General features: G+C 52.5%; 1 protein-coding gene across 10 annotated transcripts in view; it reads left to right on the top strand.

Moving 5' to 3' along the window:
• Positions 1-16,753, top strand: part of Anks1a (ankyrin repeat and sterile alpha motif domain containing 1A) — a 182,303-nt gene extending 165,550 nt beyond the window's left edge. For 4 of the 10 annotated variants that reach the window (XM_058585585.1, XM_046464572.1, XM_046464579.2 and 1 more), the window contains 11 exons: positions 3,918-4,016; positions 4,694-4,846; positions 4,992-5,099; positions 6,396-6,575; positions 8,329-8,454; positions 8,761-8,832; positions 8,997-9,083; positions 9,648-9,785; positions 11,866-12,036; positions 12,294-12,392; positions 12,864-14,207. In XM_058585585.1, coding sequence (XP_058441568.1) covers positions 3,918-4,016; positions 4,694-4,846; positions 4,992-5,099; positions 6,396-6,575; positions 8,329-8,454; positions 8,761-8,832; positions 8,997-9,083; positions 9,648-9,785; positions 11,866-12,036; positions 12,294-12,392; positions 12,864-12,983 — 1,353 coding nt within the window. In that variant the 3' untranslated portion in view covers positions 12,984-14,207. The other 6 variants (XM_046464573.1, XM_046464571.1, XM_046464578.1 and 3 more) reach the window with 4 other exon arrangements.
• The last annotated feature ends 9,304 nt before the right edge of the window (positions 16,754-26,057 follow it).

The raw sequence follows: 26,057 nt of genomic DNA, 5'->3' as shown, positions 1-26,057 counted from the left end.
CAGTGCTGTGGCAGGACGTCAGATGTGGATGGTCTCCTAGAGGTCAGCAGTCCTGGGCTCTTCATTCAGTTTTCCTAACGTAGACCACCCCAGGTTCCCCACTCAGACCAGGGAAGCACCACGGGCAGTGTTGTCACTCAGAGTTCAGACATGACCTCGCTTTGCTTCCAGTTTTTCCCATCTGGGCTCTGTGAGCTGACGGGGGGCGGGGGCGGGGGCAGCTTGCCCTTGGCGTAGCTTCATGGCCTGGCCCTCAGCAGCCATCCCTCCCCAGCCTGGGCGCCCCTCCCACACGCACTGCTTCTCTACCTACTGTGCCCTCCTGGCCTTGCCCTCTACCCTCTCCATGCCCTCTGCAGCCTGCCCTTTAGCCCTAAGGCTCCCTGAGGTCATGGTCCCTTTCTCTCTGCACCCTTCCTTCCCTCTAGTGTCCCCATTCCTCCCCACTCCTGGGCTGTGTGATGTAAGAAGGAATATGTATTGGGGTCCTCCTCTCTTTTCCTGGCACATAGAATGCAAAATGCTGGGACTCTCCCTTTGTACGCTAATGAGATGCCTGGTGGCTGGGCCCCTGGAGAGTCCAAGGAGTGCGGCTGGCCTCCAGGAGAGCCACCAGGCCATTAAAGGGTCAGAACTTCGGTCCTGCCCCACCCCCAACCTCGTGGCAGAGGAAAGGGGCTGCAGGCTGAGTGGAACACCAGCAGCCAGTCATGCCTGCATAATGAAGCCTCCATAAAAACACAGGACAGGTTGGGACCGCTTGTGAGTTGGTAACCATGAGGAGGTGCAGGAGAGTGGTGCACCCCAAGAGGACATGGAAACTCCTGCGTCTCCCGGTACCCTGCCCGGGGCATCTCGTCCATTTGGCTAGTCTGAGCTGCGTGCTCTTTAGTGCAGGAGCAGATGTAAGTGGGGAGCACGTCTGCATTCTGTGAGCCATTAGCCAACCACAGCTCCAGGATGGGGCGTGGAACCTCAGGTTTAGAACCAGTGGGTCAGGTACGCGGGGACACCTGGCATCTGAAGTGGGATGGTCCTATGCTACTGGGCGCCAACCTGTGGGTCTGCACCCACCCCAGGTGGACATGTCAGAACTGAGTAAAGCTGCAGGACACCCTGCTGGTGTCCACAGGGCATCGGATTGTTGCAGGAGAGAAAAGGCCTCCTGGGGTCAGAAGGGAAGTTGGGATGTAGGAGGAGTAGAAGAAAAAGCATCTCGGCTTCCCCGCCCCAGCCCTTGCCCGTCTTCACAGAGGGTCCTCAGAGGCCTGTTGTGAAGTCTACATGGCTCAGCTGCTGTTCGGCCTCTTTCTTTTTCTTCTTCTTTATTTAAGTCATCGGTGTCCCCTCCTACCAGATTGGACACAGATATCAAGCACGGACAGTCAGCCAGGCCTTGCTCGGGCACAGGAGGTCAAACTGTGCTAAGACACGCAGGCCTCTGTCCCAGGACACCTCCCTGCCACCTGCCCTGTGCCCCAGCTTGTCACACACACAGGAATTTTGAGCAGACTGAGCAGCAGGCAGGGAGCCAAAGTCCTGAGCTGGCCCCTCCCAGTCCTGGAACAGCCTTTCGACCCTCAGCAGAGAATTGAAATCAGCCCTGTTCACCTTTGGTTGAAGGGGCTCTAAATGTGTCACCTCTCCCAGACATTGCCCTTCAAAGGCTTTTCACTGTTTGTTGAGTGAAGACCTTACTTGCAAAATATTAGCAAGGAGGTGCTCTTCAGGATGCAAAAGGACATTTTTCTAAATCATATAGTGAAGAAGGCTCTGAAGGGCCAGAGGACGCTGGACGAGAAGGCCGTGGGTGCTGGGAGAGCCCCTTCTCCTTGGCCTTGGCCAGTTCCTCCCACTTCCCCTGAGCTCCATGCCTTCCTCAGGGGCCTCAGCCCTGCTCAGTGCCAGGGAGTCACTGTCCAGGCCAAGCCCTCGAAAACAGGCTACAACCAGAGTGCAAGCTTGAGAGTCAGGCTGCCTAACCAGCCTCCTGGTCTCCATCTGTGGAGTGGACACAGGAGGACACACACCAGGTGGCCCTGGGGACTGAGTGAGTCAGGACAGGGAAAGGCTGTAGCTCAGAGCCCACCTTGTGGCTCTGGGTTCAAAGCCAGCTTCAGCAACTTAGCGAGACCCTGTCTCTAAATAAAATATAAAAAAAGGGCTGGAGATGTGGCTCAGTGGTTAAATGCCCCTGGGTTCAATCCCTGGTTATTCCACCCCCAAAAAATGGAAGAAGCTAAACAAATCTGTTAACTGAAATGTTTAGGCCAGTGCACTGTGTTAGCATCTATGCAGTGACGGCCATTTCTCCATCAGCTGTTGACAGCACGGGAACCTAGCTGACATCATTGAGAGAAAGAAATGTCCATCAGAATTTTAAATAAGCCAGGGCACAGTGGTGCCTCTCAGCTACTCCAGAGGCTGAGGCAGAAAAATCTCAAGGTTGAGGCCAGACTCAGCAACTTAATGAGTCCCTACCTCAAAGTTTAAAAAGAATAATAATTATTATTATTATTATTATTATTATATATAATAATATATATATATAATATATTATATAATATATTATATATATTATATAATAATAATATATAATATATAATAATAATAATAATAATTATTATTATTATTATTATTATTATTATTAAAGGGCTGGAGATGTAGCTCAGTGGTAGAACACCCCTGGGTTCAATCCCTAGTACCACAAAAAAAAAAATAGACTTTCAGATTTCTTGAAATCCAGTCTAGAAGTGATGCCCACTGGGGGCTCTTCGTACAGTGCTGTCTGCCACAGAATGTGGAACCAAACATTCTCCCACAGGGAATGGGTTCCATAAATCCTTCCCTAAGCCCGATAACCCCACAGCCTAGGAAAGAGGCAGGCCTGCCCGTGTGTGGCGAGGTGGCGAGGAGGGCCTCAGTCGGTAGTCACGGTTGTGTCTGTGCAGAGAGGAACCGCACAGGTCCGTGTGCACACGCCCCGCGCCCCGCTAGAATGCAGCATCCAGGAAGTGGCAGCAGTTGCCTCTGGGAGGGCTGTTGTGAGCGACAAGGCACAACCTGTGGCTTTCCTGCCATTGGCAATACTGTGTATTTTGAAATGTAATCTGAAAACTCCTCTTGTGACTGGCGTCGTAATGACACGGCGTCCTAGGGGTGAGGAGCATGGAGCAGGGTCGGGCTGCCTGGCTTCACTTCCAAGCTCCACCACCAGGTGGGTGAGCTCTCAGGATTTCCCACCCCTCGCACCTCGGGTTTCTCATCTATGAAATGAGGTTGAAAAGGCCCTTGCACAGGGCCTGAGTGTGAAGCGGGATGTTCCATGTGAAAGCTCTCAGTCCCCTGTCACCTAGGAAGTGAGCACCCAGCACCAGCCACATTGCAGCACCTTCCCATCAGGGCCTGGGGAGTTGAGTGAGAACTGCCCCGATCAGGCCCAGCCCTGGCCTTTCTCCCCCTGGCAGGGAGAACTTTTCCAAATCTCCCCATTTGACTCTACTCCTTGAGGTGAGCCTGGCTCCTCTGGTACCTGCCTCTGTCACCAGCTGTCCACCTGAGGAGCTTGTTGCAGCCTTGTAATTACAAAATCACATCTGTGAGAAACCTTGGCACTGGTCCCCAATTTCTCCACTTTGGATTGGAACCTGCTTTCCAGAAAGATGCTCATATGCACCAAGGGAGCTGGGCTTGTGGCAGGACCTGGCAGCCTGCTCGCCCCATGTGTCCTGGCCCAGGTCAACACCTCAGGCATATTGTAGGAGTGGGCAGTCTGGGTAGAGTTGTCCATAGCGTGCCCAGCCTCCTGTGGGGGGCTCTAGCTCCACACCCTCTAGGTGCTTGCCGTGAAGGACGATTGTCCCAGCCATCAACCATCAGTTCTGGAGGGGCCCTAACGTCCTCCTTTCTGCTCTCAGGGGTCTAACGTGATGGAAGAGCAGGACCTGCGGGAAATCGGCATCAGTGACCCACAGCACCGGCGAAAGCTGCTCCAGGCTGCACGCTCTCTGCCCAAGGTGACCACCAATAGCACTGTAGCCTTGGCCTCTGCCAGGGCCAGCTCCATTTCCCTCTGCCTCCTAGACTGGGAACAGGGAAGGAGCTTGGCTCTGGTGTGCAGATCTCAGTGGGGTGTCTGCCCCTCATCGTGGAGCCCCAGAGAGCACAGGTCCTGTTCCCTTCCTCACTAAGTCCTGAAGCTTCTGGAGTCAGCGGAGCTCTAGGGACATCGAGCATCCTGTTGGGGCTGAGGAGGGATCCTCCTGGCTCAGGAGCCAGGTGCCACAGACTTGGCCTGACACCAGAGCCCGCTTTGGGGTTTCTCCTGCCTCACAGTGTCAGGCCAGCCCATCCTGACCCTGGCATCTGGCCCTCCCCAGGGAGACCTGGTAGGAGCAGGCAGCAGAGGAGGCAGCTTCCCAGGAGCTAGTGGGCCTGAGCCTCAGCCTCTGTGCTGGTGCAGTCCCATCCCGTCCACTGCCAACACTCAGGAAGCACCACTGCCCTGTCCCTGCAGACAGGGAGTTCTCCAGTGGTTTCCACTTCCGAGAGCTTGATAGAAAGGGCTGTGCCAAGATCAGTCTTGGGAGTACTAGGGAGTCAGGCCTCTAGGGACCCTCTTGACCTGGGCCCTTGGTCCCTGCATCCCCATCCTGTGGGTCTAAGATGTTGGTCCCACCTCTTTGCCCTGTAGGTAAAGGCCCTGGGCTATGATGGGAACAGTCCCCCATCCGTCCCCTCCTGGCTGGATTCCCTGGGGCTGCAGGACTATGTCCACTCCTTCCTGTCCAGTGGCTACAGCTCCATCGACACTGTGAAGAACCTCTGGGAGCTGGAGCTTGTCAACGTGAGTATGGCTCCAGGCTGGGCCGCCGGCCCCTCCTGACATGCAGGTTCCCTCGGTGACAGCCTGGCCCACAGCAGGAGGCCTAGAGCTGGGGGGCTGGGGTCTGTCAGCCACTGACCTGCCTGCCCCCCTCCTCGCTGCCCAGGTCCTAAAGGTCCACCTGCTGGGCCATCGCAAGCGCATCATCGCCTCCCTGGCAGAGAGGCCCTACGAGGAGCCGCCGCAGAAGCCCCCAAGGTTTTCCCAGCTGAGGGTGAGTTGGGGGGAGGGAAAGGGTACATCTGTGCGCTTGCTCTTGGCATTTGGTGACTTCTTCAGAGACTGTGTGACGTCTGCATACAGGAGAGACAAATCCCTGCCCTCCCTCACAAAGGTCAAGACAAGCTCAGGAGAGAAAGGTTTTTGCCTGGTTATTTATCCAAAACACTTGAGATGGACTATAATAAAGAACTCAGTTTAAATATCACAAAGTTAATAGACCCCAAGCTCAGTGGGGCCAGTGTGGCCATTGAGCTCAGCTGTGCACCTGATGGGGACAAAGCAGGGTGGGGCAGAGAGGCTGCAGGAGCCCCCTTCCAGCCCTCTGACTGAGCCGGACAAAGCTAGGGATCCCCAGCCAGGATGCTCAGCTTCCTGGGCCCCCTCCCAAGTCTTCAGATTGAGAATTCCTGCAGGGTCAGTAAAAGGATCTATGTTTTTCTTTTCTTTTTTTTGGCACTGGGGATTGAGCCCAGGGGCACTTAACCACTAAGCCACACCTCCAGCCCTTTTTTGTATTTTATTTAGAGACAGGGTCTCACTGAGTTGCTTAGGGCCTTGCTAAGTTGCTGAGGCTGGCTTTGAACTTGTGATCCTCCCATCTCAGCCTCCCCAGCCACTGGGATTATAGGCTTGCACCACATGTCCTGCAGAATCTATGTTTTTAAAAGCCTCACAAATGATGATTGCTCAAGCCAGGTGATCCCTGACTGCGGAAATATGCTAGACTGTGTTCAGGGTACGCTTCCCCAAAACCTGCAGGATAGAACAGGCTGTGATGGCAAGTGACACGGCAGCCCTGCCCCGGCCCCTGGCCTGCACTTTTTCCTGCCTGCTGCACATCCCATTCAGCTCTGCGGAGTTCAGAAAGGCTGTTTCCTTCCCTTCCATGAGAGGAGGCTGAGGCCTGGCCCCATTCTCAAAACCAAACACCCAGCTGACTTTGCTATCAGGTGCCCTCTGCAGTTGAGTGGGGTCTTGAGAAAGACTTTATATTTAGTCATACAACCCAGAGTCCTACAATGGATTATTAGGGATGACTTCATCTTTGGGAAATCCTTCTCTGGTTCCCTTACCCTTTAACCATCTTTTTGGTATAGCCCCAGCCAAGGGACACTCTTGAACTACAAGTGGTCCTGATGGCCTCACCCCAGGCTCGTTGCTGTTGGCTCTCAGCTCCCTGCTTCTCCTGTCTCACTGACCTGCCCATGCCCAGCCCCAGTCAGCCCAGCACCCCTGACACCTCCAGCCTGCCACTGGACTGGGCTGATGACTGGTCGGCGTCACCCAGTTTCTCCCCCTACAGTGCCAAGACTTGATTTCCCAGACCTCGTCCCCACTGAGCCAGAATGATTCCTGCACCGGGCGGTCAGCAGACCTGCTGCTGCCTTCTGGGGACACAGGCAGGAGGCGGCATGACAGTCTTCAGGACCCTGCAGCACCCTCTCGAGCAGAGCGTTTCAGAATCCAGGTAGGCAGAAGAGACTGCAGCCAGGTCCCCTGGGTAGGGCAGGGCCTCCAGGAGCCACCTGCTGTGGCTGAGCACTATTGTGCTGGCATGAGTCATGAGTGACCCCAGCCTGCTCCCCTCACTCACCACGCAGCTCCCTGGGTGAGGCCCGTCCAGCCCCAGGCCTCCCAGAGCAGACTGTAATGCACGCGTTGGGCCTGCCTCGGCGCACCACACCCCAGACGTCCTCCTCACAGCTCGCTCTGCTGGCTCCTCTGGGACCATAGCCTCCCACAGTCCAGCCCTGCAGGCCCTTGCTGGTCACCACAGCCATCACAGAGCCCTTGTCCCCTCCACTCTCGCCCTGTCTGTTCCTCAGCACCAGTGTCCCTAAGCCCCAACTCCACGTCGTCATCCCACCTGCCCAACAGAAGCTCATCACAGGCTGCAGGGTGCCTCCAGCCCCTGCCCAGGGCTAGCCTCTTGCACTGAGAGCCCTCTGCCTTGGGGCTCACTTTCAGGGCTCCCAGATTTACTCAGGACTTACCTGTCCCAGTTCCAGCCTTGCTCACATCTCTGGCTTTAACCCTTGTCTGTCCCTTGGCCTGTCCGTGTTCCTCTGCCCCCAGGGTGAACTCTGCCCTCTACTCACCCCTCCCACTGCTGCCCACCATCCCTGGGGTCTCCCGTGTCCACCACTTTCCACAGCCGAGCCACGTGTTTTTCTTTCCACATTTGTTTATTGGTGCATTGTAGTTGCACATATTGATGGAGTTGTCGTTACATATTCATATATGCAAACAAGGTAACAATATAATTTGTCCAGTATCACTCCCAGCACTTCCCCCCTCCTTCCCACCCTTTGGTCTCTTTCCTCTACTGATTTCCCTTTAATTTTCATGAGATCCCCACCCCCACATTTCTTTTCCTTTTTCTGCTCTAGCTTTCACATGAGAAAAACATAATGACCTCTGACCTTCTGAGTTTGGCTTAGTTCTCTTAACATGATGGTCTCTAGTTCCATCCATTTTTCCTGTAAATGACATAAATTCATTTTTATTTATGGCTGAATAAAATTCTATTGCATATACATAGGACATTTTCTTTATCCATCATCCACTGATGGACACCTAGGCGGGTTCCATAGTTTGACAGCCATGAATTATGTACGATCTAATATGTACGTCACCCCTTAGCTTCAGTGGCTCTGTGTGGAGACTCTGCGTGTTGGGAGTGGGAATCTTTAGCGTTTCCTGAATCTTCCTTCCACTGGGGCCTGGACTAGAGGACCCTCTCCCCACCCCTAGCTGCTGCCAGAAGGATCCATTGAAATGTGGCCTCGCCCTGGTGTTTCACTCCCCCCACCCCCACCCCAGGACTGAGTCCACAACCCTTGACTGGGATTTGAGGCGCTCTGGCACCTGGCTCCTGCTGTGGCCACCCCTGTTCTGTGTTGAATGGCCCACAGCTAATGCTCCCCTACGTGCTCTGCTGTGTGGTCCCTCCATCTTTTTCGAGACTCATCAGACAATGCTGACCCCTCCTGCAGCCCTGCTCCTGGCTGGCTTGGGTCCCGGCTACTCTGCCTATTCCTTGGTGTCAGTAGTGCCCCCCAACTCCACCACAGTCTGCTTTTCTGCCCCCCCACCCTCTGCTCTGACCCTTGACCTCATTGAGGTCACCAGCTTCCTCCCTGATGTGGAGCCAAACAGGCCCCTGAGCTCCCTTGGAGCAGGTGGGCAGCTGTCCGACTATCCGACTGTGTGTTTTGCAGGAGGAGCACCGCGAGGCCAAACTAACCCTGCGGCCACCCAGCCTAGCCGCCCCCTACGCCCCCGTGCAGAGCTGGCAACACCAGCCGGAGAAGCTCATCTTCGAGTCCTGCGGTTACGAGGCCAACGTGAGTCACTCTCGCCCTCTCAGGTGGCCAGCCTCCCTGCTCCCACCCCTTCCCACAGGCCCCTGACCCTCTGCAGTACTAGGCCAGGGCCATCCTCTGCCCTCAGCTGTTCCTAGAAGCCAAGGGGAGGAGCAGAGGCCTCTGGGTAGGTCTAACCAGAAATGAAAACGGGGGCCTCCCCAGCTGGGGTAGGAAGGGTGTTGTTGGGAGAGGTGAATACTGTATGGTGGGACGTCCCAGATTTCCTGGGTCACCTGCATGGATGCAGACGTTCCTTGCTGATCCCAGTTGCTGCTTGTTTCACAGTATCTGGGCTCCATGCTGATCAAAGACCTGCGCGGGACAGAATCCACGCAGGACGCCTGCGCCAAGATGCGGGTAGGCTACCTGTGGGATGGGGGGCGTGCCTAGGACAGAAAGCAGCAAGCCGAGTCCTGGCTGCAGCTGCCCAGGCCCACCACACTGCAGAGGGATGGAAGCGGGCAGGGGCTGTAGATTCCAGGGGAATGGGGCGTTCTCAGGACCACCCTTGTTTCCTATAGAAATCCACCGAGCACATGAAGAAGATCCCCACCATCATCCTGTCCATCACATACAAAGGTGTCAAGTTCATCGATGCTTCCAATAAGGTGTGCTTCTTAGGAGGACTAAGAAGGGGTGGGGCCATCTCCCCTTCTGAGCCATGGGGCTCGAGACAGCAACCTGGTTCCCTCTTTTTACTTCCCGTGTCCACCACTTCCACAAGTTCTTGTCTCTCATATGCTCTGTATCCTTGACCCTGGATCCTACCCCTGTCCCCACTGTAGTGGCAGCAGGTGCTGCCTTCCCAACTCAGGTCTACTGGCTTCCCTGCTCATGGGCCCTCAGTGGTATATCCCTCAGAGAGCAGAGGACTCCCCACGCCCCTCTTGAGACCCTTTCCACCTCCCTGTACCCTTGGTGGTGGCAGGGGCTGGAGAGAGATCATGGTTGGCGGTGAAGGCTTCACTGCCTTAGTTGCCGTGGTCCAGGTGAGACCCATACTTAAGCCAGGCAAGACACTGCTCTCACTCCCACTGTTGGGGGGAAGAAGTGGGGTTTGGCTAATGTCTAGGCTGAGATGAAGAAAGGTAGCGACGTGGGAGGCCATGGTGGGCGGTGCCAGAAGCATTCTGGGTGGAGCCCAGAAACACCAGAACACTGCTTCCCCTCAGAACGTCATCGCAGAGCATGAGATCCGCAACATTTCCTGTGCAGCCCAGGACCCAGAGGACCTCTGTACCTTTGCCTACATCACCAAGGACCTGCAGACTAGCCACCACTACTGCCACGTGTTCAGCACAGTAGATGTGGTGAGTAAGGGGCCACCTGGGCCCCAAGAAGGCAGTGGGGACTGTGAGCCCTGGAAGGGTCTGGCCCTCTCTGGCTGGGCACGGAGGGCTGCTGTCCTGGCCCCTGCTGGCGCTTGGCAAAATGTGTAATTCCTGAGTGGAGCCCAGCAGCATCCATTCCTGTCCCTTTCATGTAGTGAGGAGACTGAGTCTCAGAGATGAAGGAATGGCTGGCTCTGCGGCTAGCAACAGAGGTTCTCAGCTCTTGGCTCAGTGTTCATTGGTCAGGCAAGGCCTTTGTTCTCCAGCCTTTTGTCTATGAACCCACTGCCCCAACTCCCCAAACCTTCAGTGGGCAGGCTCCTGAAGTGCCCTCTGCGTCGCCCTGGGGCAGCAGTGCCCTCCTCAGTAAGTGTCTCCCAGGAGGGCTGCAGAGTTACCTCCTCCACACACAGCTGCCCACAGAGCCTGCACAGGAGCTTACAGCCGGTGCCAGGGATGCTCTCTGCCCTGAGACCAGGTCTGGCCAGGACTCCAGGCCATCTCCTCACCTCAGCAAGGGCGTCAAGTCCCTGTCACCCTCAGGAAAAGGAGCTATTTCCAGAATCTCTGTGGTTCCTGAACGCAGATCTCTCTGGATAGTCCCTGTCCCTGGGTCCTGATCCAGCTCACCCTCTGCTTGCTCTGGGCCAATGGGGTCTAGGAGCCTGGGTTCTGAAATCAGGCACCCAGCTGTGCCATTTGTGGCTGTGATATCTTGGAAATGTCACCTCACCTGTTTTCCTCCTCTGTACAAAGGGAATTATAACCAGCCTCATGGGGCTGCCTGAAGCTTAAATGAGGTGATCCACACGACCCTGGTGATCGATGGCTGATTACCTGCAGCCGACCCTGCTGTAATGCAGCACCCATGCTCCTACCATCACCACACTTTGTAAAATCAGTCAAGACCACAGAGTAGGCCTGGCCCAGTGGCACACGCCTGTAATCCCAGAGACTCAGGAGGCTGAGGCAGGAGGATCACAAGTTCAAGGCCATCTTCAGCAATACAGTGAGACTGTCTCAAAATACGTTTAAAAAGTACTGGGTGTAACCCTATGGTAGCGCCCTGGCCTATCGTGCACAAAACCCTGCGTTCCATCTCTAGTACCACAAAAAAGAAAAAAGAAACAGTCTTAGGGTTTATCGGCAAATAGAGTTGAGGCATAATACTAGCAAAATTGTCAGTGACATGGTTAAAATTTAAAATAGAACAAAACCACTAGCACTATTTTATTCATGTTAGATCATTAAGAAATACCTTTAATACTACAGTAGCCATAGTTCTACCTTGAGAAGGACCTGAGGTTGGCCTGCAGGACACACACTCCCAGCCAAGTTTGCAAGTTGGAGGCCAGCCTGGGCAACGTGAGTGAGACCCTAAGCAACTTAGCACGACCCTGTCTCAAAATAAAAAATTAAAAGGGCTGGGGATGTGGCTCAGTGGTAGAGTGCCCCTGGCTTCAGTCCCTGGCACCACAATAAAGAATTGCCCTCCTTAGCCCAGGCCCACTGCCTTGTGGGAAGAGAACAAAAGTGAGGGAGAGAGGAGAGAAGGACAGAGACGGAGGAGTCAACCACACAGTGGCCAGGAGGTGGGCAGGCTGCACAGCCTGGGTACCTTCTGAGGCGGAGGCTTCCAGGGGAGTGCTGAGGCACCGTGCAGATGGCACGTGCGCTCTGTTCATCTCACGTGACTCGGCTCGGCAAGGCTGCGGGTTTTATGTGTACCTAGTGTTTCTGTCAGACAAAATCGTACCCAAGGACACAAAAAAACTATTTAAATTTTGGTACTGGGGATTGAACCCAGGGTGTTTTCCACTGAGCTACTTCCCTAGCCCCTTTCTTAGATAGGGTCTCACTAAGTTACTGAGGCTGGCCTCAAACTTGGATCCTAACTGTGTTTTGTTCAAATTTTTCCCTAATGTGCCACTTGCATTGGAACAAATTTGGGTTTTTTCAAAACAACAATTCCGTTTTCCCTGTGAGGGTGGGGAAGGTGTCAGGAGGCAGGGGGTGACTCCTAAATCCAAGCATTCAAGTGGACTCTGCTTCCTCCCAGAACCTGACCTATGAGATCATCCTGACGCTGGGCCAGGCGTTCGAGGTGGCCTATCAGCTGGCCCTACAGGCCCAGAAGTCCAGGTCGCTGGGGGCCTCTGCTGTCGAGATGATCGAAACAAAATCTTCCAAACCGGTGCCTAAGCCTCGGGTGGGCACAAGGAAGTCCGCAGTACGTGGGCCCAGTCGTAAGACTCCCCGGCTCCCTGACCCACGGTTGCAGCTTGGGCTCCCTCCTCCCCAGGGACAGCCCTCTGGCCCCTACTCCCAGGCCCCTTTCCCGCCCCAGGGCCACAGCTCCTCTGCCCCAGGGTCTGCTGCTCCCCTCCTCTGTCAGGACAGGCCACCATGGGGCTGCTGAGAGCGGGGCCTGTGGGAGCCCACAGTGACCTGGTCCCTGTGTCTGTGTCTGCTTGCTCTGCACCCCAGGTACCGCTGACCCCTGATAGTCGCTGTTGTCACTGTCACTCCTGCACCACCCACCGCCCCTCCTACCTGCCGCTGCCGTCTGTTAGTCCTGGAGTCAAGGTCTTTGCGCCTCCTGCTGTCTTGTGTGTCAGTCTCCCTCAAGTGACGTGAGCTTTCTCAGACTCTGGTGGCCTCCCCTCTACCTGCACTGACACTCTCTTCTTTCCTGAGATACCCTCTGCCCTTCCTGTGTGTGCTTTAGCTGTTTCTCTGTCGTGTCCCCTCCTTAAGGTCTGGGGTGACTGCTGTGGTCTTCCTCAGCCTGAGCTCTCTGGCCCCAGGACTGGGGTTTGCAGGCCCCACATGGGATGGGTTTGGGGCTTAGAGCAGGAGGCTCTAGTGGGTTGGTTCCTTTACCCACACAGTCCTGAGAAACCCCTGGGAGAGGCACTTGTCTCTGGAGGTGCTCCAGCGAGGCTTACACTCCTCCCGTCCCCTCCTAGGGGCCTGCTCCTTGGCTCTACGCTGGGCCCCACCTGCCCCTGGCCCGGGGGCAGCTGCTCACTCTTGCCCCATTTGCTTGTTTGGCAGCTGGAACCACCCGACACTGACCAAGAGGCCCAGTCCCACGCCAGTGTCTCCTGGATTGTGGACCCAAAGCCAGACTCCAAGCGGAGCCTCAGCACCAAGTATGAGACCACTATCTTCTAACAGCCCACCCTGTCTCCACTAGTCTCACTGTGCCTTTGCCGTCCGATCTTTCTGCTGTCTCGACTCTCTCCTTCCAGCTGCCACCACCACGGCCCCACCTTCGCGGGGACCTGCCCCCCTCCCGGGCAGCAGCTGTAGATGCTACACTCACAGCTCTTGTACCTAATACCACCGAACACTGTGAATTCTCCCCTTGGGCTGAGGACAGCTGGGGGGGCGAGTTGCCTTTGAGGTGGGCACGAGGGGCAGAGGGCTCTGCTGCGACCAGGAGCCCTACAGTGGGCACTGCATTGCTGAGGGGTGGGCTTTGGGTGAAGCCAGTGGGCGCCTGGGAGCTCTGTGGAGCTGGCTGTTCTCTCCCGTCTTCCATCCTGAGCCACAGCTGGATGCCAAGAGCTAACTCCGTTCACCTTTCCTGACACAACCAACCACTGTGATCACCTGGTGCCAGAGCACCCTGCACTCTGCCCACAGCTGGATGCAGGGCGCAGGGCTGTGAGCATCTGAGGCCCACAGGCTGGCGTCTCAGGGCTCCTTGTCCTGGTGGGCCTTCCATGCCAAGGAAGCAGGGGCCTGTGGTTGTCCCCTCCTCACATCTCACCGCTGAGAACAGGTGTAGCGGTCCTGGCTCTGCAGCCCAGCTCACGAGGAGGAGACCCTTTCTGTAGGATCCAGCTCAAGGGGGGTCTGGGTCCCACACACGTGCACTCTCTTCTCCCCCAGAGCAGCTGCCTGAGCACAGGGCCTGACCAAGCACCTCCCATGGTCTCTGGGAGCTTTGACTCTTCTCCCCAGTCTGGGGACCTGAGAGAGCCATTGTCCAGTGCCCGACTGGCCTCTCCCCCAAGTCTCCACTCCTCTGGGAAGGGCCAGGCCATCTCCTCACAGCCGCTGGACAGTGAGCGAGTCCTGGAGGAAGGCCGCACTCCCCACCGTGGGCCGGCCACAGTTCGAGGGCAGGAGACAGGAAAGAAGTGATTTCATGGGAAGTGGCACCTGGCAGATGTAGCGCAGTCCAGGGCAAAAGCCAGCAATTAGAGCCACCCCACGGTGTAAACCAGGGTGGGTCCTGCTGCTGCCTGCCTGTCCTTGTACCTTCCTGAGCCAGAGGCAGTGATGGGCTGGGGGGCAAGGGCCTTTCTGTCCTGCTTCTGTTCCTGTCAGTCTCCTCCGCCTTGTGCAGGCCCCTTGGTTAACCCTCTCCTCCCCCCATTGTTTGCTTCTGCCAAGCTGAGCCACTGAGGAACCACACTGTGCTGCGGAAACAGCCGCGGGGAGCAGGCTCTGCCCCCTGCCACCGCCACCTGGCCTGCAGCTCTGAAGACCAGCCCAGCCGCCTGCAGGACCTCCTCTCAGCTGCTTGGCCCGGGTCTGCCACCACCAGGTCCTGCAGAGTGAGCCCTGCCTGGTGCGGAGGAGCACTCCAGGCCTCTAGCAGATGAGCCTGGAAGCCCAGAGGGTCAAGAAGTGACTTGTCCAGAATAACATGTTTTTAATAGGAAAAAAAAATCTTTTTATAAAATGAACTTTTAACACTTGGCTCAAACCTCTAGGTAAAACTGCCAATCTTCAGATGAATAACCATGGGGTCAGAGGACTGAGGGACTGAGATTAGCCAAAAAGCCAGTCGGGAAAGCCCTGTCCTCAGCTTGGGGCCTTGGTCTGGCCTGGGATGTGAGGAGCGGGCAGTGGCCCTGGGTGAGTTGGAAGGAGCAGGCCCAGGTGAGGGATTCCTGAGGGGCTGCTTCTCAGACCCAGCAAGGTGGCTGCTGTCCTTCACAGACTGCTCAGTTTCTGTCCCCATCTAGAGCTGGACTCGGGTTCTTCAGTAAGAACACAGCCTCAGAGGCACCTGGGCTGAAGCAGAGGTTTCTGGTCTGCTCCTGGGGTTCCCAGTGTGAAGGTCCAGGGGCCAGAAGGAAGGTGGGCAAACAGTCTCTGGTGCCAGGATGTCACGGCTGGTACTGGGAGCTCCCGGTGGCTCACCTGGTGGGCATTGGGCACTGCCCAGGCTGGCTGCCCCACATGCCCCGCTGATATTTCTGCCTCAACCAAGTTAAACGGGAAAATCGCCGTATTTTGGGCATTAATGGGAAGGTCAGCTAAGATTGCTACTTGCCAATTGGCGACTTGCCTGACCAGGTCTGTGTGATTGGGCTGCTTTTGGTTCTCTGCGTTATGGTTTGAGTGTTGAGTTCTCCACTGCTGGGCACATGTGGCTCCAGGGGTGGAAAAAGTAGATGAGGTGACAGTCCATGTGATTCCTCCTGTGTGGCCTTGAGGGCAGGCTGTGTCCTGGCATTCCACTGCTGCTTAGCCCTTGCTTTTCATCCGAAAGTTGCTTGGGGTTGTTCTTCCTGGGCTGGAGAATTGAAGGGGTGGAGGCAAAGCCAGGCCAGCTGCCGCCCAGTCTCTTCCAGGGCAGCGCGCTGCGGGGTCAGCAGGCCTGGGTCGCTCTGGTCCTGGGTGAGTATCCAGGCCTCAGCGGCGCTTCTCTTTCCCAGCAGAGGCTGTGAGTGAGTCTGTGCTGGTGTGCGTGTGCGAGGGCGTGCCCTTGGGCACCTTCCCAGCCCCGGTGGTCACCCCGCAGAGGACAGCAGGCCGTGTCCGTCTGCTGAGCGCCCAGACAGTGCCGTGGGGCGCAGCCCCCTCTGCAGTACAGGCAGGTTGTCCTCCACTTCCAGACTAAACCAGGGCCTGACACCTTGAAGTTGCACCTGGCCATAGGGATCCTCCCCTCGGGTCACACCACGTGGGAAAGATGCAGAGACCCGGTTCCCGGCCCTGCGCTGAGCTGCTGCCAGCGCCCCTGGCCGCCCCCTCTCCCGCCTTGGCGCTCCTGCTCCTCGGAGCCCGCGGTGCATGAAGCCCTGCTGGCGCAGGAGCTGCCGGAAACACACTACAGAGTCCCTGAAGCTCTTGTTTTTAGACATGTGGAGGCATTTCTTCCCCCGAAGCTGCTAGTCCTCTGTATTTATTCAGGTGTCTCCTGCTGGGAAGCCTCCAGGGCTGTGCTCCTGTGCCCCGGGGGCAGGATGGGTTTCTCTCTGAATGTTGAAACTAGGAAAGTGACTGGACCTCTCTTGCTCGCTCTCTCCTTCCTTCTTCCTCTACCTTCCCCAGAAAGGAATATTGCAACTTTAAGGTCAGGCTTCAGGTGGACCGGCCCCTGCGCTTCTCAGTGCACCCCACACCGTGTGGCTCCTGCGTCTGCGCGGTGTTTGGGCGGAGCCCACGTGCGCTCAGTCCTGTGCTGGCCGCAGGTCACCTGGCCTCTGCTCTCCTCTCACCAGCCGCCCTCCCTCCCGCCTTCCCTCTCGGCCCCTGGCCTCCGTGTCGGGCATTCTGGAGGAGCCTGGGGTTGAGCAGGCGGCGGGCGCGGCTTTGCATCAAGACGTTAGAACCTGAGTCTGAACGCGGTCAGCTTTGAGATACCCAGGCCCGCAGAGCGCAGTTCACAAGACTGTTGCTGCTAATGGTGTGGCGATGGGACTGAATTGTAATAAAAATGTTATTTAATCTTTGTTTCTGTATTTTGATACTTGAATGACTTCCCCTTTTGTTTTACTGTACATATAATTGTTAATCTGATTTTGTCTGAATTATAAACATCTTGTGGTACCAAACATAACCAATCTGTGCAGCAACATAGACTGACCTCACTACACAAGAGAGTGTAAATAGTTCTGGGCTTCCCGCTTTGGTTTTGTTATTTTCATAACTGTACAACTTAGAACAGACTGAATTAATAAATGAGAAGTGAAACAAAACCAGCCTTATTTTTTGGAGTCTCTGAAATAGGAACTTTATTTCCTGGCAGAAGCATGTATGTGGGCTGGGTGCTGCTGCAGGGTACGAATAAGCACCCTACTTTGTTTGGCTTAGATGACAGTTTGGGAATTCTGCTCCCTGCCAGGCATTCTTCAAAGGTAGCTGCCACGGGTGGCCTGTTACAGCTGACCCTGTGAGTGGAGGGGCCCTGCTCTTCACCTCCCCATCCTTAGGAATACCAGAGAAGGGCCACACTGCTGCAGGTACATGTCTGCGTCCTGGGCTGCGCTCTCAGTCCATGAACATTTATTGAACATCCAGGGACCAGGCTGTGCACCTTGGTGGATCTAAAACTGAAGGAAGGCTGTCTCCCTTCAGGAACCTAGAGCTGAAGTGTGGAAGTCAAGTTTTCGATATAACCAGCTAGCTACTGGCCTGCAGCCTCATCGTGAGGCCTGTGAGACAGTCCGAGAGCTGTAACGATGGTGGACAGGGTGGTGCCTGAGCTGGTTTTTAAAGGAGAGAACGTGCCAGGTGCACATCTGTGATCCCAGAGACTTGGGAGGCTAGGACAGGAGGATTGCAAGTTTGAAGCCAGCCTGGGCAACTTAGCAAGACCCTTTCTCAAAAAATAAAAAGGAGATGTAGCTCAGTGGTAGAGCGCCCCTGGGCTCAGTCCCCAGTGCTGGGGAGTGGGAGGGAGAGGAAAGGCACAAACAGGAGCAGCCTCACTGAATACCTGCGTTCCAAGTCCCGTGGAAAACTTTCAAAGCAGCCACCGCCCCAGCCCACGCCTCTATGGGGAGGTATTATCTCTTCTTCATAGAGAAGGAAACAGGCTCAGAAAGGTTAGAACCCCTGCTTAGAGCCAACAGGAGGACTTAGAGACCACCCCAGTGGCTCCAAGCTGCTCCTAGGCCTGCTTCAACCCGAGTGCCCAACACAGAACGTGAGTTTCTGTGAAATCTTCCACTTGTTAAAAGGTTTAAAAACCATGATCAGCCCAGCACCGTGTTTTACTTATGAAGAAAACAAGGTCCAAGACAAGGAAAGGCTCTTGCCTTAGCCAGCCAGCCCATGGCCGAGGGGTCCCAACCCAGGCTCTGCTTCCCAGAGAGCATCGCAGCACTCGGGCTGGACAGCAGGCAGGGCACAGGCTTGGGGCCACCTCTCCAGCCGCTGTGGCATTGTCCGCGGCAGGAGAAACCTGACAGAAGAGACAAGTCTGGTCATAAATAGTGTCACTATGCCATTGCAATATGGCACTGGGACACGTTGCCACTCATGACCTGCTTCTGGTGCCACCCAGAAGCTCACAGGAGGAGACTTCTACTCTGCCCCCAAGGCCACGGGGCTGATGTGCCCAGGCCTGGGAGGGTGGGGAGGCAGAGTCCGTGGCTGGCATCCAGCCTGCCCCTGAGCCAGAGGTAAATTGAAGGGAGAGAAGGAAGAAGGTGGCATCAAGCTGGGAATAGATGGGACACAACAGCAGTGCAGTGTCCCTCTGCCTCTTTAGCCTGGTCTACACCCTGGAAGCACGCGGACTTGGAGCAGGAAGAGGCCAGGCGATGAGCAAAGTGTCTGCTCTCGGGCCTTAGAGTGGAGCATGGGGAACCTCACAGCCCTCTCCCTCCGCTCCTCTCTGTCCCCCTGAAGAGGCTTGTTTCTGTCAACTTCCCCACATCCTTGCTGGTCTCCTCTTCACAGATGTCTGTGGCCAAGCTCCTAGGTGGCTGTGGCAATGCCAGTACCAGTGGAAATGTCACCTTCAGCCAGGAGCGGGCCCTGAGGGGGAAGAACCTGGCCACTGGAGCACTTTCTAAGGCAGTGGGAAACACCCTCCAGTCAGCCGCGGCCACCCAGCTTCCTAGAGCGTGTCCAGGTCCCCCGAGTCCCACAGACAGGCTCAGCCAACCTCAGTGTGTCTTGCACTCCCATGGCACAACTTGTCACCAACTAACACCCAAGGTCTGAACTGTTCAGGCTCGGTGCAGGTGCCAGGACCCCATGCTGTTCTCTCCAGGACTTGGCTGTTGGGGACATAAACAAGCGTGTGCCAAGTAAAGAACTGTCCAGACACCTAAGATAGTTACTATCCGGTAAGTGGAGTGGGGATGACTAGGTAGCCAAGGGCTCAGGGTGCAGGAGATTTGTTTTCCTACTTACCCCAAATAAATCCCAGATGGCTCACATATATCCAAATGTAAAAAAGAAAAGAAACCTCAAAGCTAGGAAAAAAGGGAGACATTTTTTCATAATCTTGGTATGAGAAAGTTCTTTTCAAACGTATTACAAAACTCTTGAATTCTTTTTTTAAAGACTAACATATTCAACTACATAAGACACAAACAGTCCTGCATAGCAAACTGCTCCATTAAGAAAAACAATAAAAATTAAAAAAAAAAAACAAAAACAATCAGGGCTGGGGCTGGGGCTCAGTGGCAGAGTGCTTGCCTCGCATGTGTGAGGCACTGCGTTTAACCCTTAGCACCACATAAAAATAAGTAGAATAAAATCATGCTGTCCATCTACAACTACAAGAAATAAAATTTAAAAAGAAAAGAAAATGAAACAATTAGCCAGGAGGCTGAAGCAGGAGGATCCTGAGTTCAAGGCCAAGCCTGGACAACTTAGTGAGACCCCCCGTTTCAAAAAAAATAAGAAGGGAGCTATCATGTATAACAAATTAGAATAAATAAATTTTAAAAAATAAGAAGGGCTGGGTGCAGCTCTGAGGTAGCGCATCCTTGGGTTCAACCCAGGAGCAAAACCAGACCAAACACCTGGGTCTCCTCGCAGGGGACACCAGCCGGCCAGGACCAGGAAAGGGCAGCCTCACAAGACAGGAGCTTAGCTAATGGTTGCTCTACCCCAGCCAAACATCAGAAGAGACACCGTGGCCCCACACCCACCTGTGCTGGCCAGGTGGGGAGCCTAGCTGCCACCTCCCCAGGTTGTCATGAGGTGGCCCAGTGCTCCCATGGGGCAGTGTCAGATCAGGGTAACAAGTGGTCACGGGCCACTCCCACCTGGAGTCAGAACTCCCACACACCCACACCCTAGTAGCAAGGAGCCTTCTACCTGTGGCGTTGCAGGCCAGGTGGGAACCTGACTTCCACCCTACCTAGCAGTAAGGAAGCCCTTCCCTTGCTAGTGTCAAACAAAGTCAGGTAAATCAGAGGCCTAAGATGGAAGGTCTCCAAGCAAAACATAAACATAAACATGCAAGTTCCAATAGAAAATCCCCCCAGAAAATGACATCCTTAGCTGTCAACCTAACATCACATATAGGACTTCATACAGAAAACTGAACAGTGCTGACGGGAGAGCTCAGCGAAGCCTGGGACACCTGGAGAGGTCCCGTGTTCACAAACTGCAGCGCTCCCCATGGTGAAGACGCTCCTTCTCCCTAAATTGATAGAAAAGTTTAACACAAATTCCCACCAGGTTTTTGTCGTCGTTATTTGAAGATTTAGACAGAATTGTTCTATGAAAAGACAAAGAACTAGAACAACTGAAACAATTTTTAAAAATAAAAAATGGGGGGCTGGGGTTGTGGCTCAGCGCTGGAGCGCTTGCCTAGCACGTGCGAGGCCCTGGGTTTGACCCTCACACCACATAAAAATAAATAAATAGAATAAAGATATTGTGTCCAACTACAACTAAAAAATAAATATAAAAAAATAAATTTAAAAAAAATTTAAAATGGGAAGAATGAGTTTGTCCTATTTCAGGACTTACTACACAGCTCCAAGTCAGTACTGTATGGTGCGGCAGTGACCGGCATGGATGGATGGAACAGAAACCAGGACTCAGAAAGACACTCACACAAGTACGTCTACCTCACTCAGGTGTAAGGCAGTCAATGGAGAAATGGGGCCGGAGCCAGTGGAAGTCCATAGGTAAAAAGCACACCCCGACCGGAGCCTCACACCTCACACAAAACTTAACTCAGAATGGATCACGGAGTTAAAGTAAGACATAAAAGTATAAAACTCTTAGCAAAACAAAGATCATCTTTGGGATCTAGGGCTAGGTAGAGAGTTTTTATAAACTAAACTCACAATATGTAAAAAGAAAAACCTGATAAATTGGACTTCAAAATTAAAAACCATTGCTCTATGAATGTTTCTGATTTTTTTCTTTTTATGACACTGGGGATTGAACCCAGAGTTACTTTACCCCTACCTCCCCAGTTATTTTTATTTTTTTTTTTTTATTTTGAAACAGAGTCAAAAAGCTGCTGACGGTCTAAGTTGCTCAGACTGGCCTCAAACTTGTGATCCTCCTGCCTCAGCCTCCCAAGTCATGGGATTATGGGCATTCCTCTTAAGAGGAAGAAAAGCTACAGACTGAAAAAACCATATTTTTCAGGACTGGGGTTGTGGCTCAAGTGGTAGAGTGCTCACCTAGCACGTGTGAGGCACTGGGTTCAATCCTCAGCATCATGTAAAAATCAAATAAAGACATTGTATCCACCTAAAACTAAAAAATAAATATTTTAAAAAAATTTTCAAAGCATATATTTAACAAAGGAGTAATATTAAGAATACACTCTCAAAACTCAACAGTAAAAGAATAAACAGTCCAATTAGAATGGGGACAAAAGAACATGAAAAGACATTTCACTAAATAAGATATACGGATGGCAAATAAGCACACAGAAGGATACTGAGCATCCTCCGTCATTAGGAAGTACCAACCAAAATTGCAATGGGACCCTGGAGCACGCCTGTCAGAACAGCTGAAATGAACGGTGACACCACCACATGCTGCTAAGGGCGCAGAGGCACTGGATCATCCGCACATTATTAGTGAAAGTATAAAATTTCACAATCTGGAAAATAGTTTAGTGGTTTCCTAAAAAAATTAAATACACAACTACTGTACGTCCTAGGAGTTACATCCCTGGAAATGTATCCCAAAGAAATGAAGACAGTGCTCACACAAAACCCGTCAATAATGCCCGTGTCATAGCAGCACGATTCACAATAACCAAATTATGGAAGATGCCCAGAACTCACCATAGCCATTATTTCATTTATTTTATATTATTCTCAAATATTTACCATACCCAGTATTCTATATTTTCAACTTTGTATTAAACTTTTTCATACTTTAATATTTAATATTTCCCAGGTGAAGTCAATGCTCAACTCCATAGACTTGTTTTTGTTTTTTTGTTTTTTTATTTCTACCAGTGACTAATACTCAGGGGGGAACCAGGGACTAACCATTATATTTGATAGCCTGCCTTTTCTTGGCATATACTATCAAATCCACTGTTATCCTGTTTTGTTTTGTTTTTTACTATTCATCTATATTTTTTAAAGTCATTCATTAAAAGTGTTATGTGTATTTTCTCCATCAAAGGATGCATGGATAAAGTCAGTGTGGTGGAGACACGGTGGAATTTTATTCAGCCATAAAGAATGAAATTGTGTCATTTGCAGGAAAGGGATGGAACTTGGAAACATTGTGTGAAGCAAACAAATCAAACTCAGAAGGTCGTGGAAGCTAGAAAGGGAAAAGGGGAAAAATTGGGAGGCATCTCATGAAAATAGAAGGGAGACCAGTAAAGGAAGAGACCCAGGGGAGAGGAGGGCGGGAGAGGGAGGAGAGGTACTCAGGGACAAAGCTGACCCCATTATCATTGTGTAATTGTGCAAATGTGTGACGAAGAATCCTACTATGATGCATAAATGCACTGATTTTAAAATTAAAAAAAAAACTGTAAATAAATGTTTGTGATATTATAACATTGTTATTTCCAGTCCTAAACTGGAAATAATCCAGATGTTGTTCAACAAGTGAAGGGTTAAATCAATTGTGGTTCATCCATATCATGGACTAATAGCAATAAAAAGAAAAATCATCACCGAGCCACAGAACCACCTGTATCAGTCTCCAGAGACTCACACTGAGTGAAAACAACTATCCCCCAAAGTTTTGGATTCATGTTTTCTGCAGTCCCAGGGATTGAACCTAAGGCTGTACCACTGAGCCACAACCCAGATCTACTGATTTGTTTTTAAAAGGATGCATGTGTTGGGCGACCGTATCTGTACATATTAACATTTGTAGTAAAAACTAGGATTTAGAGACGGTGTAGCATAGCAGGCAACAGTACTTCCACTTCAAGGAGCCCTGGGAGGGTGTGCAGAGAACCTGCGCTCTAACAGAGCCTGGCCCACGGTACTCACAAGGTTTCACGTATATATGTACACGCCTATGTGTATGTATGCACATTACACATTTCCATATATGAGATCTGTGTGTGCGTATATATGCATATACTTGCCGTCCCATACACTGACTCTGAAAGGATATACATACAAAAAACTAGTACTAGCCATTACTCCTGGGCAAGGGATGAGAGGGACTGACTTTTCACTGCGTGTGCTTTGTAACCATGTGCAGGGAGTTCCCAGCTGGTTCAGGGGGTTACATCCTGATAACCTCACTGGAAGCTGGAAATCTCAAAAGTAGAAAATGCAGTTAACACACCTACTGAGTATCGCTTAGGCGAGCCTGCCTTGAGCATGTTCAGAACCCTTATATCCGCCTACTGTTTGCACTGTTATCTAGCAGAGTGTGTGTGTGTCTCTGTGTGTGTGTGTGTGTGTGTGTGTGTCTACACTTTCACTTTTTTTCCTTCAGTCACGGATGACCCCTGAGGTGAAGCAACAGGAGCTCAGTCTTGGGGTGTGGAGGAGAACCAGGCGGGAAGTCCCAGCCTCAGTGGATGACTGCAGCCCACGACAGGCAACAGCAGTAACTCCTGAGAAGGGCAAACCTGACTTTCAGAATCACACCATGATATTAAAACCGATCTCCAAGAAGAAATTAAAGACATATAAGGAAACAGGAAAACATGGCCTATTTGCTGGGGGGAAATAAGATATCGAAAGCGTCTCTGGAAGCCTAGTCCTTGGACCTACTGAACAGAGATCAAACGTCCGCAGTCCCCTGCACCCATCATCTCACTTTCTGCAGTTTCAGTTTTCTGCAAACACATTCTGAAAATAGCAAATTGAAAATTCCAGAAATAGTTCATAACTTTCGTGCCGTCCCGAGTAGTGCAATGGAAACTGGCACTGGCCTGCTCTGCCCGTCCGGAGAGGGAACAGCACTGTGACATCGTAAATAGAAAAGGTATTTCATACACCTACACTACGAGCATCATACTTAGCCTCGCCCGGCTTAACTGCACTCAGAACACTTGCATTAGCCTCCAGTCGGGCAAACCATATACGTGAATGTGATTTTTTATTTTTTTGCAGTGCCAGGATTGGAACCCAGGGCCTCGTGCACTAGGCAAGTGCTCTACCACTGAGCTACATCCCCAGCTCCAAGTATATTATATAATGAAATGTTGAAAATCTCACATAACTTATTGAATATTGTACCTGAAATTGGAAAACGGCACTATTTTAAGTCAAAACAAATGACCACTAGTCGGAGGCCTCTCCATGCTACCTGCCCACCAATCACTTACTAGCCATCCCAGTCACCAGACCAACTACCCTGGTACGGCAGCACTTATGTTCCAGGAACCATTATCTTACTTAATAATGGCCCCAAAGCATAAGGATGCAATGTGAGTCAGGGCTTCATTGCTAGGATAAAGCACCTCAGAAAACCAACTGAGAGAGGAGGAGGTTTGCTTCTGCTCACAGTTTTAGAGGCTCCAGCCCATCGTCAACTGGCTCCGTTGCCTTGGAGCTGAGTCAGTGATCATGGCAGGGCGCCTGGTGGAAGAGAGCGGCTACTTCATGGTCCCCGGGGAAGTGGAGGGGATGGGGGGAGGGGACAGGGGGGAGGGGCCCGGGAGAGATGACCCTTCCAGGGCAGGCCAACACTGATCTATTTCATCAACTAGGCCCCAGCACCCAGTTTCCACCGACTCCTGATAATGCCAAATTATGAATCCATCAATGATCCATTAATCCACTGATGAGGTCGAGCCCTCATGATCCAGTCCCTTCCCAAGAGCCGTTCCAAACATCCCTGCTCTGAGGGCCACACCTTCAGCACACAAGCCTTTGGGGGACATTCCAGGTCCAAACCCCGACAAGTACTGACACTGACAATTTGCATGTACCAAAGAGAAGCCACAAGTGCCACCCGTAAGTGAAAAGTGAACACTCTTGACTCAATAAAGGAAAAAACATCGTGCTGAGTTGCTGAAATCTACAGTGAGACTCATCTGTGGATGTATGACGAAGGGAAAAGAAATCCAGCTACTTCTCCTGTCATACATACAAAAGTCATGGCCACCGTGTACGATGAATTAGTTGTGATGGAAAAGGCATCAAATTTGCAGGAAAACATGAAGAGAAAATGTTCCATGGCTGTTGGCCACACTGTGCCAAACAGAGCTGGAGCTACACAAAAGCCTCAGCCAGGGACACCCTGCAACAAGTGACATCAAGCCATTTACTATGACTGAGGGATGGTTACACAGATTCCAGATCAGCTGTGGACTGAAAAATACAAAAATTAGTGCCAAGGCTGTGTTTGGCACATTTCCAGGAGGGTTGAAGTTAGGAGAAAGGGCATGACCACAGGGTCATCAGCTGAGAGGGAACCTGGCTCTCCTGGGAGAGGCGCTCACTGGCACCCACCTGCATACAAGAGCAAAGGACGCACCAGAGAGGGGACGAGGCAGGACAGAGGGACTCTGCATGGCAATGCCACAGGGCACATGTTAAAGCCGGGGGTAAAGCAGAAGGGGACACGTGTACTCCCAAAGGCAGAATTTACCTGCCCAGGTCTGGCAACCTGCTGAGGAAGCACAAGTGACAGACATCTTGTTGATGGAGCGTTTCATCCCAGGAGTAACGAGAGCGTGTGGCAGAGGAAGGGCTGGAATTTCAAGTCCTACGATCACTAGACAATGCAGCTGGCCATTCTGGATCTGTTTGCTATTAAAAAAGACAATTTTGGGCTGGGGCTGGGGCTCAGCGGTAGAGCGCTCACCCAGCACGTGCGAGGCCCTGGGTTCGATCCTCAGCACCATATAAAAATAAAGATTAAAAAAAAAAGACAATATCAAGGTTGTTATTCCAATTGTTCAAATACAACCTCGTTGCCTCAGCCCCGTGGCCAGGGCAATTATTCAGTTTTCCAAGGCCACATCCCTCAGCCTGTTTTTTCTTTTTAAATTCATAATCAGTAATTGATGCAGACCCTCATCTGGATATGAGGCAGTTCTAGAAAGTCTTCACTCCTGCTGATGCAATAACGTTCTTCAAAGTTGCAATGGATGAATTAAAACCAGAAACTGCAAATACCTGCAGG

This window comes from Marmota monax, unplaced genomic scaffold, assembly GCF_021218885.2.
Source record: "Marmota monax isolate L192 unplaced genomic scaffold, Marmota_monax_Labrador192_F-V1.1 WCK01_AAM20220418_F8-fsc00211, whole genome shotgun sequence".
Taxonomy (NCBI): Eukaryota; Metazoa; Chordata; class Mammalia; order Rodentia; family Sciuridae; genus Marmota; species Marmota monax.
Note: the sequence above shows the minus strand (reverse complement) of the source record. Positions and strands in the feature narration are given on the sequence as shown.